This window comes from Myiozetetes cayanensis, unplaced genomic scaffold, assembly GCF_022539395.1.
Source record: "Myiozetetes cayanensis isolate MyiCay16 unplaced genomic scaffold, myiCay2020 scf22, whole genome shotgun sequence".
Lineage (NCBI taxonomy): Eukaryota > Metazoa > Chordata > Aves > Passeriformes > Tyrannidae > Myiozetetes > Myiozetetes cayanensis.
Genome location: NW_026087434.1, coordinates 6,928,483 through 6,938,865, shown reverse-complemented (window position 1 = coordinate 6,938,865; position 10,383 = coordinate 6,928,483). Strand labels below are relative to the sequence as shown.

At 57.8% G+C, this 10,383-nt stretch overlaps 1 protein-coding gene across 1 annotated transcript; it reads left to right on the top strand.

Moving 5' to 3' along the window:
• Positions 1-269: 269 nt before the first annotated feature.
• On the top strand, positions 270-10,156 carry TRIM47 (tripartite motif containing 47). Its single transcript, XM_050319038.1, has 6 exons — positions 270-962; positions 2,706-2,801; positions 3,334-3,564; positions 4,128-4,323; positions 5,007-5,081; positions 6,260-10,156. Exons 1-6 carry the CDS (start codon positions 270-272, stop codon positions 6,883-6,885), a joined length of 1,917 nt encoding a protein of 638 aa, XP_050174995.1. The 3' UTR covers positions 6,886-10,156.
• The last annotated feature ends 227 nt before the right edge of the window (positions 10,157-10,383 follow it).

Sequence of the window (10,383 nt, the reverse complement as noted above, 5' to 3'; positions counted from 1 at the left end):
TAGGGGTGGCATCCCCCGAGGGCTGGGGGCAGATTTCCCTGAAGGCAGCAGATGCCGGGGGGGAGGAACCAGATGCCCGGTGGTTGCAGATCCCAGGGGTGAGAACTCCCCGAGAAGGCGTGTGCCTGGGCACCAGGTGCAGGGGGTGATGACGCGGGTCAGCCCTCCGGCTGCGGGCGCGGGGAGGCGGAGCGGGCGGGCGGGGCGCGGCAGCCGCCCGCCCCCGTCGGGGCTGGGACCGGGGCCGGGGCCGCTCGGGGCGCTCAGGGATGGATGCTGCGCCCGGGAGCGCCCCGCCGTCCTCCGCCGCGGCGCTGCGGCTGGCGCTGGCGGCTCCGGGGCTGCCCGAGGGTCCCCTCGGCTGCCCCATCTGCCTGGACGTGCTGCGGGACCCGGTGACGGTGCCGTGCGGGCACAACTTCTGCCAGGGCTGCCTGCGGGCGTTGCGCCAGCAGCCGGGCCCCCCCGACGGCGGCGGGGCGGGCGGGGCCGTCCGCTGCCCGCTCTGCCAGGAGCCCGTCCCCGCGTCCCTGCGGCTCCGCAAGAACCGCGCCCTCTGCGAGCTCCTGCCGCTGCTGGCGGCCGCCACCGGCGGCTCGTCCCCGCCGTCGCCGATGGCCCCGGGAGCCGAGGAGGAGGACGGCGCAGGGGAGGCGGGAGCGGCGGTGCTGTGCGATGTGTGCCCGCCGGAGTCGCGGGCGGCGGCGGCGCGGTCGTGCCTGGTGTGCCTGGCGTCGTTCTGCGGGGCGCACCTGGAGCCGCACCGCCGCGCCCCCGCCTTCCGCGCACACCGCCTCGTGGCCCCGCTGCGCCGGCTGGAGGAGGGGCTGTGCCCCCGCCACCTGCAGCCCCTCGACGGCTTCTGCCGCACCGAGCAGACCTGCGTGTGCGCCCGCTGCCGCGCCCACGAGCACCGCGCCCACGACGTGGTGCCCCTCGAGCAGGAGCGGGAGCACAAGGAGGTGCGTGCGGGTGGGCGGGGAGGGCGGCGGGGTGCGCGGGTGTCCCGGGTGGGGTGAGGCGCGGCGTCCCTTGGAGGGTTTCGTGCTGCACCCGTGTCCCCAGCGGGGAGCCTAAATCCGCACGTGGGGTGTGTGCAGGTGCCGCGCACACACGGTGGGATGGCGTGTGTGGGGTGGTGCTGTAGCCCACACCCCTCGGGGGACCCCACCCCGTATGGACAGGGTTCTGTGCTGTCGGGGAGCCCCGTGAGGTGGGGACGGGATGGGCAGATGGGGGCAGACCCGCTGCCTGCCGGCCCCTGGGGATTTTTCCCACTGTAGAAATCCCGTGGGTATAGGGCTGGGGTGGGGGTGCCTGGGACACCCTGCAGTGTCCGCCCCCGCGGTCACGGGTCTCCCGCCTTCCCCGTCTTGTTCCCACAGTTCGGTCGAGGCGGTTTTTCCCGACTCCTGGCAGCCTGCCCTGCCGCCGCTCCCGCTCCCCCAGCCCTTTGTATCCCGGCGTTTTGGCAGCGGGTTTTTTTCCATCACTCCCATTCCCAGATGTGACTGAGTCACCTCCTACATTCACACCCACGAGCCTCCCCGGGAGCCGGGGCTCCAAGCCCAACACGGTGCTGCCTTCCTGGACGCTGCTGCCTCAATGTGTGGGGCCTCTGTGGGGCTTCAGGCAGATGGGAGTCTGTGAGGCTTGCGGTGTGGTGACACCCTGCATCGGGATGAGGCATTTGGAGACCTTGGGAGGGTTTGGTTTTTCCAAGGAAGAGCCCAGGGGCTGCGGACACGCTGGCAGGGAGCACAGAAACAGCCCCAAGCCAGCTCCCGCTCTCTCGTGGGCTCTTGGGATTGCAGGAAAACCCTTTTGTCGGCATTATTAGTCATCAGGTGCCTTAAAATAGAAAGGGAGTGTGATCCCAGCCCGGAGGAGCTGTCAGATCCAGACCTCAGCAGACACAACTGCTTAACGTTGCCTGCACGGCTTCTGCCACTGCCCTCTGCCACTGCCCTTGTGCTGCAGGCTGGGAAGGATGGACAGGGAGAGCACCTGTATCCCCTCGCTGGGCACAAGGACTGCAGGGAGCAGGGCCAGGAAGCCAAGCATTAGCGGGAATCTGCCCTGGTTGGGGAGTGCAGTGCCCTCCTGGCTCCCCAGGGAGCTCGTGATGGGCAATGGCTGGGGCCAACAATAGCACGCCAGGAAACGACGTGTTGGGAAGGTGCTTCCTCTGCAGCCACGCAGCACCTCTGTGCTCCAGAGCTGGTTTGCTTTGCTCCTAAAGAGAAACCTCCAGGGGACTCTGTGCTGTGTTTCTGAGTGGTCCAGTTCTGCCTTTCAGCTTCTGTCCCAGTCCCAGGTGGATTTTCCCCAGCCTTGGGATGCACACTGAGAGCACACACGGCTTAGCTGCGCTTGCTGCAGTCACTGCCCCATGGGTTTGCTTTCAAATTCCTGTTTTGTTTGCTTTCCGCTGGGACCAGGGTGGGGAGCGTGGAACTGGACATGACCCTTTGCAGCCCGGCTGCTCCTTTAGTTTCCCAGCCCAGGGAGAAGGGATGTTTGCAGGTTGGATGTGGCAGGGAAGGAAAACAGGAAAACAACTCACGGCTCCCCCTGTGTCCTTCACCCGAAGCCTGACAGTGAGGTCGTGGTCAGAGAGGGTTGAACTTGGGGAGCAGCTGGGTGTCCTGCAGCTCCCTCTGGGATCGGGGGCAAAGCTCAGTGTTTGTCCCTTGTGTTTGCAGGCCCAACAAGCCAAATTCCTCAGCGATGTGGAGAATGAGCTGGAGGAGCTGGCAGTCACCATCGCACAGGCCAAGAAGATGGTGGAGCTCATTAAGGTGACTCTGCAATGTCTTTGCTCTGTTAGTGGAGCTCTGCTGGGCTGGGGAGCGGAGGGGAAGGGGCTTTTGGGGTGTGTGGGGTGTAGAGTTGGTGCCCACAGGGCAATGTGCTCCGTAAAACCACCTGGCAAGGATCCCTGAGGATTCTTGCTCCTCGTCTCTGCTAACCCTCACGGCATCTCTGGTTGCTTTCGTTTGCAACCTGGAAGAAGGAACAGGGCAAGGACCATGCCAGGGCATCCTCTGGCTCTTGCACCTTTTCTCCTTGGGCTCACAGGTCCCCCTTTGGCCCTTGTGCCACCATGTCACTTCACTGCCTGGGGACACCAGACGTGGTGCAGCAGGAGGTGGCTGTGCCCAGCCAGATCCCCTGATAGCTGAGCTGCGAAATGATCTCAGCTCTTGGATGAAGGGGGTGACGGGGTGTCAGGGGGACCCCAGAGAGCTGAGAGGTGGGTGCTGGGCAGGGGACAAGGGTGCCCTCCTGCACCTTCACTGTGGGACCTGACCTCTCTCTCACTGCACTCAGGGTGCTGCCACAAAGGAGAAGGAAAGGGTTGAGAAGCTCTTTGCAGAAGCCTCTGAGGTCCTGGCGACCTTCCAGAAGGAGGTCACGGGTTTCATTGAGGCCGGGGAGCGCTCCATGCTGGGGGAGGCCGAGGCTGATCTCCGCTGGAAGGAGGAGAGACGAGCCAAGCTGGCCCAGTGCAAGCAAAACCTGGAGAACGTCGCCAGCACTGACACCATCTACTTCCTCCAGGTGGGATGGGGCAAGAAGGACCCAGTAGTATTGTCTTTTGGGGTTTTGTCCCATTCCCTGAGGAGCTGGGGGCCAGGAGCCCTGGGATGTGTGGGCTGTAGAGTCTCACCCCTGTTGGCACAGTTCCCTCCCCTCCCCACTCCCAGGAGGAACAGGCAGCCAAGACTTTCTCCCCCCTTGTGTCTGTGACTCAGGGGAAGCTGATGTGCTGCCCAGGCTGGGTACCTGGGTGTGAGGGGCAGAGAACAAGAGATTGGGGTGCCCCACTGCTCCCCTCTAGCATTTCCCTCTCCCTGACAGCCCAGCAAGAGGAGACCTTTTCAGGAGGAGATGCTACTCTGTGTGAGGTGGGCATGGTCTGGGGGCAGGTTTGAAAGGGAGCTAAGAGCAGGTTCCAGGAACACGTGGCCGGGAAAGAGCTCTCCTCCCTTGTGAAGGCTGTCCTTGGGCCAAGTCCTGAGAGCTGCCAGTTCCCAAATCCTCCAGGGCTGGGTGGGGTCACGGAACAAGAGACAACTTTGGCTTGTTTGAAAACTCCTGAAACTCTGTCTTTTTTGGCTCAGGAATTTCAGGCCTTAAAAGTAGCCATGGAAGAAAACCTCTCCCCTGCTCCAAGCTTCCAGAACGAGCTGAACTTCACCAAGTGTACCCAAGTTGTGGGTGCAGTGAAGGATGTGCTGTCCACTGCCTGCAAAAACCAGTGGAACCACTTGCAGGGGAAAGGAATTGACGGGCTGAACTACCAGGAGATGGAGGAAGGTTTGTGCTCAGCCAGTCCCTCTGCCTAGAGGTCTCCCCATCACCCTCCCCCTCCTCCCTGCACAGCTGGGAGATGTCTGTGGGCTCGATGTCCCCCACGAGCACTGACCCCTCTCCCTCCAGCCCTGGAAGCTGCTCAGCACGGGTTCCCTGCACGTTGCACAATCCCTGTCTGGGCTTACGCCTGTTTGAGGTTTTGTGAATTTTTCCACAGAGACCGGAGGCTGGAGAGGCAACAAACAGCCTGGGAGTTAGGCAGGGCCCTGCGGGAGAGGGCAGGTGGCCAAAGTGGCCTCCCGTGAAAGGGGACTCTTCTTCCCAGGATAGATGATCCTCTTCATGGGGCAGGCTGTGATCTCCCAAACCTGCCAGGGATAGAAAGCCAATGTGACAGCTCTTTCCCGTGCTCTCTCATTTAACCTGAGCTCTCTCCTCACTCATTTGCTCAGATTCCCATGGGGAATTGCAGCCAGTTCCTTACCCCCCTGCCTGTCTCCCTGGGGTGGCAAAAGTGGTGTCTGTCCTTCCCTGTGTGGGAGCCATCAGGGGTGTACAGGGAAAGTGGGGATGCAGGGGGCACAGCTGGGTACCACCAGGGTGCTGTGCGGGGGGTGATGCTCCAGTAACACCCTCATTGGTTTGGTTTCTCTGCTGTGCAAACCTTTCTGTCCCTGTCTCCGCAGCATTGGCTGAATCCCGGTTTCCAGACAAGTCAAACGATCCTGCCTGCCTGGAGAGCCGTGATTATTTCCTGAAATGTAAGCGAGGGACCTTTGCTTTGGCAGTTGTTGCTAAGGTCCACCTTCCCTTTCCTTTCTCCTTCCCACATGCCCGGCCAGCGCTGATCCCGAGCTGGCAGGAGCGCTGCCACCACCAGAGGAAATACTGCTTGGCAAACAAGGAAGCCTCCTTGCTTTCCTGACAACACTCACAATCTGGTTATACTGGTGATACTTTTTTTCCCCTCGTCTGTGGTTCTGCCGGCCCAGCTGCCCCAGGGGGGCTGCAGACGTCCTGTGTAATTCCTACCGCCTTCCAGCCCTTGACAAAATTGGATCCTCCGCTAAATTAGATCAGAGTTTGTGCATCTGCCTTGCATCTGCCTTGTTTGCTGCAGGCACTGGGCTGGTGAGGGTCATGCAGTGGCTGAGCAGAGAGGGGCACAAGGGGCTGAGGCTGGAGGGTGCAGGGCTGGGCTTGAGCTCCTACACTCCACCTTGTGTCCCCCCAGCCTTACAGGGGTTATGGGGGCACCACAGGGATGTCCACAGGGGACAAGATCTGCCTTGGTGGCACAGTGCAGCCCACTGGGCCCGGTGCTCAAGCTGGGTGTGCTCTGCTGCTGCTCTTGGGTTGGGACACAGCATGGTTCAGATGTGCAATGCAGTCGATAGTAACAGATATCCAGGGCTGTTCCCACTGCAGATCCCCTCTGTTTGTGATCCACTGGTGGTTCTCATGTGGCCTTGCATGTTGGGGGCTACATCTGCTCCTGTGGGAGCCACAGTGCAATGCACTGACCACAAGGAGCAGTGGGTTTGTAGCTTTGACATGCCTGGCTGGTCTCCTGCCTTCTCAGGGTCCCTCCCTGCCAGGTTTGTCCGTGGTTACCTGAAATCAGCTTTTATATGGGATTTTCCTACCACCACTCTCTCAGGTAGATGCTCTGATGTGGTGGTATCATAGCTGAGCTCACTGAGCAGCCCCTCTGTTCCTTCCTCTGCCCTGTATTCATCCTGCTTATAGGACTATCAGCTCTTTCAGTCCCTGATCCTCATTGACTGAAATTTGGCATGGGATTTAAAAGCAAGGGGAGTGATGGGACAAGTCAGAAGGGATCATGCTATTTGTCAAAAGCTGGGGCAGAGGGATCAGAGCAGGTAGGGCTGGCAGGACTTCCCTCCTCATCCTCATTTCTCCTTCTTGCCCCACCCAGTTGCCTTCATCATTGACCTGGACAGCGACACGGCCGACAAGTTCATCCAGCTGTTCGGCACCAAAGGGGCCAAGCGGGTGCTGTGCCCCATCCCCTACCCGGAGAGCCCGACCCGCTTCATCAACTGCGAGCAGGTGCTGGGTTTGAACCTCATGAACCGGGGCAACTACTACTGGGAGGTGGAGCTCATCGACGGCTGGGTCAGCATCGGGGTCATCGCCGAGGACTTTGACCCGCGGGAGGCCTACAACCGGGGCCGCCTGGGCCGCAACGACCGCTCCTGCTGCCTCCAGTGGAACGGGCAGAACTACGTGGCCTGGTTTGGGGGCTTCGAGTCCGTCATCCAGCAGCCGTTCTTCCAAACCATCGGGGTCTTCCTGGAGTATTCGGAAAAGGCCTTAACCTTCTACGGGGTCAAGGACTCCAAGATGACCTGCCTGCGGCAGCTCAAGGTGTCGCCTTTCACCAAGGGGAAGTCTGACCCGTTCCAGAACAAGATCAACCACCACTTTGGCTCTCTTTTCTCGTGCAAGCTGAAGCCAGCCTTCTTCCTGGAGAGCGTGGATGCCCACCTGCAGATCGGGCCGCTGAAGAAGGACTGCGTCTCGGTGCTAAAGCGTCGGTAACTGCCCGGACAGCGGGAGCGCGGGAAGGCCCACACAAGTCTCTCCTGCAGGGTATTGCTGCCATCACGGCCTCCCTTTGTCTGTCTCTTTGGCAGCCCCCCCTCCTCTCTGTGCTGTTGGTGACCCAGGGCTGGATGAAGCCGTCTGGCGGGCAGAGCCACGGGCTGGGAGCCAGGAGGGGGCTGGATCCGAGCGCTGGCTCTGCTGCTGGGCTGCTGAGCGAACTTGGGCGAGTCTCTGTGCTGCTCCCTGCCCCTCAGCTTCCCTTTCTGGACATCAGGGACTGTGACAAGCCTTTCTTGGTAAAGTGTGCTGCTCAGGAGAAGTGCCACATGGGTTTGAAGCTGCACCTTGGCCAGCTGCCCAGTCCCCCTCCTTCACATGTGCTTGCCCTGCCCTGGCGACTTGCACAGATGCTCCGCTTTGTGCCTTGTCTCTGGCTCTGTGTCGCTGATGCTTTTTTAAGTGCTGGCTCTTTGACACCTTCCACATGCTCCTTATTAAGTGCCTTTGACCTAGTAAGCCTGGTGTGGGCCAGGGGAAGCCCCAAAGCAGGTGTGGTCACTTTTTGCAGTGCCCACATCACCGCCGTGCCTTGGCGTGGGTGAGGGGGATGTGGAGGAGCCTGGCTGGGTGCTGGGTGATGCTGTGGTGATGCAGCACCACTCCCTGCAGGGCTGGCTACCCACTAATGCTGCAAACATGAAACAAAGCTCTGTGCCCTTACTTGCACTGCAGCCAGTGGGTATTTTGGATGCTGCTCTGTGGCCAGGCTGCTTTGGGAAAAGCCACGGTCCTGCGTGTGTTGGAGCCCTGTGGCCACAGGGCTGTTCCCCACCACAGCCGAAAATCCCAGCTGGGAAAGGGAGAAACTTCCTGCCTGGACATGGTGAAGGGAGCAGCACAAACCAGATTTTGAAGATGTGCTTTCTGTAGACACATTCCTTGGGAACTGCTTCCCAAAGCTTTACAGCCAGATTTCCCCCCTCGTTTTTGTTGACCCTGTTATTTTAAGGGATTTTAACACTGTTAAACTCCCAACTCTTCAAGAACCCTGGGTACACTTGAGCTGCAAACATGCCCCTTAGCTTAGAGAGTTTTTTTAAGTGACAGAGGTGCTGTGAATATGTCCCAGGGACAAATGGTCTGTTTTAGAGACAGCTGTGATCACATCAATAAAAGATGCAGCCTCAGTCAGTTACTAAATGACTGTTTAGGCTCTGGGAATAAGTAACAATTAACAAAAACTACTCTCAAGCAAGAGGGAATACTATTCCCTTCAGGAAAGGTGGAAACTTGAAGCTGAGAGCCAAAAATGCCAGTTCATGTGTCCCAAGGGAGCTTTTCCAGAGGAAAAACACAGAAATACTGCCTGTATGGGTGGCACAGAGCAGCCCCTGTCTCAGCACAGTGTACCTTTCCACAAGTTTATTTTTTCTGGGATTATTTTGCGACCTACCTCCCAAAGCTTGCTTTAGAGAATCATAGTGCTGTGTAATATACACCTAGAGAGAAAATATAGAGGGTCAGGCTCTTTGCTGGCATGAGCGAGTCAGTGATGACGCTACAGCAGTCAGCAGGGGTGGAAAATGGCCCTTTTAGCTAAATATATGAATATATATATATATTTTCCCCAAAGGATAAGCTGGAAATCATAGTGGTATATTCAAGGGGAGCCAAGGGAAAAAAGTGAACATGAATAAAAGGCAGGCACAAAGCCAAGAGGTTTGAAGTTAAAGCCACGTTTACATGTAAAGCCACGTGTACACACTGAGGCTCCTTTACTGTGACTCCTTTGCCAGCACTGCCAATTCCTGCTGGCATAGGAAGAGGTGCCAGTCCCCAGGAAACTGGGACATCTGAGTGGATGAAGAGGCTGAATGTAGCCACCCCCTCCCCAGGGCAGGGCTGGTGAGTTATTTTGGGAAGGGGCTTGCTGGGATCTGTCTGCAAATTCCTTCTCCTCCTCCTCCACATGCGGTGACTCCTAAAATGCTGCAAGCAGTGGGGAAAGGAGCAGCAGGGCTTCCAGGGTGAAATCTTCAGCTGAAATCTTGGCCTTTCCTGGCTGGTGGGAATGCAGCCCAGACTTCTGTCCAGATGGGACTTCATTCCCTGTGCCCTGAGCTCCAAGCCCGCTCTGTTTGCCTGGCACCAGTGGCGCTCCTGCAGAGCTCAGCTCTTGCACGAGATGTCAGCGGTGACACAGAGCAGGCTTCAGCTGCTGCTTTGTGAACACCGAGGGGAACTTGGGATCAGGAATTCCTTACTGGATAAGAAAGGTAGAGGCGTGCAGCAGCCCATGGAGGAGGAGGAGGAAGGTAACCTTCCTCTCTGCTGCACGCCTGCAGGAAGAGGTTGTCACATGAGGGCCCCTCCATCTCGGCTCTATCTGAGCCCTAAATCCCATTTATTCAGGCAAAACTCCCACTGTTTGCAGCGAGGAGTTTTGCCAGAGTAAACACAGCAGATCTGGGTCTTTGCCCTGTTTTGTTTGCGTTGATTGCTCCGAGGGGAAACCCACGCTGGAGCCCTGCATCCCGCCCTTCCCCGTGCTGCCCAGTGCACAGGCACAAACCTCTGAACTCCTTCAGGGTTTGGGAGTTTCAGGGTGGATCCTGTCCTATCATTTTCCATCCTGTCACCACGTGGGAGCAGCTCAGGAGGACACGTCTGGTGTTCAGGCTTTGTGCCTGGTTGTGCTGCTGTTTTGGCTGAACTCATCCCTGCCCCGGGAGCTGGGGTGCTGGGATGCGGCTCCAAGGAGCGTTTGGGGGCCTCCCGTGGGTGTACTGCAGTTGGGAATTGCTATCCAAGCCTCTCCTTCCTGCTGCTTTGCTTTTATCCAGGTTGGAAGTGCTATGAACCCTCCAGGTTTAGGGCATGCAGCAAATTCGGGCCGATTTAAGACAGGAGCAAACCCCCCTGGGAGCTGGATCGGAGTTTGCTCCGTGCTGCCAATAATTTGGGGTGTAAACTGGAATGACTGGGAAACGTGCACTACTCCAGCTCTGGATCCCTGATTTTGGTGTAAACAAAGGGCTGAATGCGGTGTGAGATGAGTTTAGATGGATCGATAGCACTTGGCAACTTAAACAGCCTTTCCGTGTTCCCTTGAGTTATTTCTGCTGTCACAGAGTGTTCCTCTTTTTAATTAGGATTTTTTAAATATAGCTACTGTAGAGTATTTTACAGTGTGTGAATAAACCGTAACAGAATAATATAATGACGTTAGAGATTGTGATTTGCCATTAAATACCATACAGACATCGCTCTGGGTCGTCTTTCCTTTAATTACCAAACCAGTCGAGTTGTCCATTATCTCCTGTTTATTTTTCTGTGTCCTGTACGCAGATTTTATTTTCCGAGTTTGTCTAAGGGAATTGTGCCAAATACACATTTTTATTGCTGGACTGCAAAAGGAGCGGAAGAATAATAAAATCCAATAACAATATTGTCAGCCCTGGGCAATTCAAAACAATGAATTGTCTCACTTCT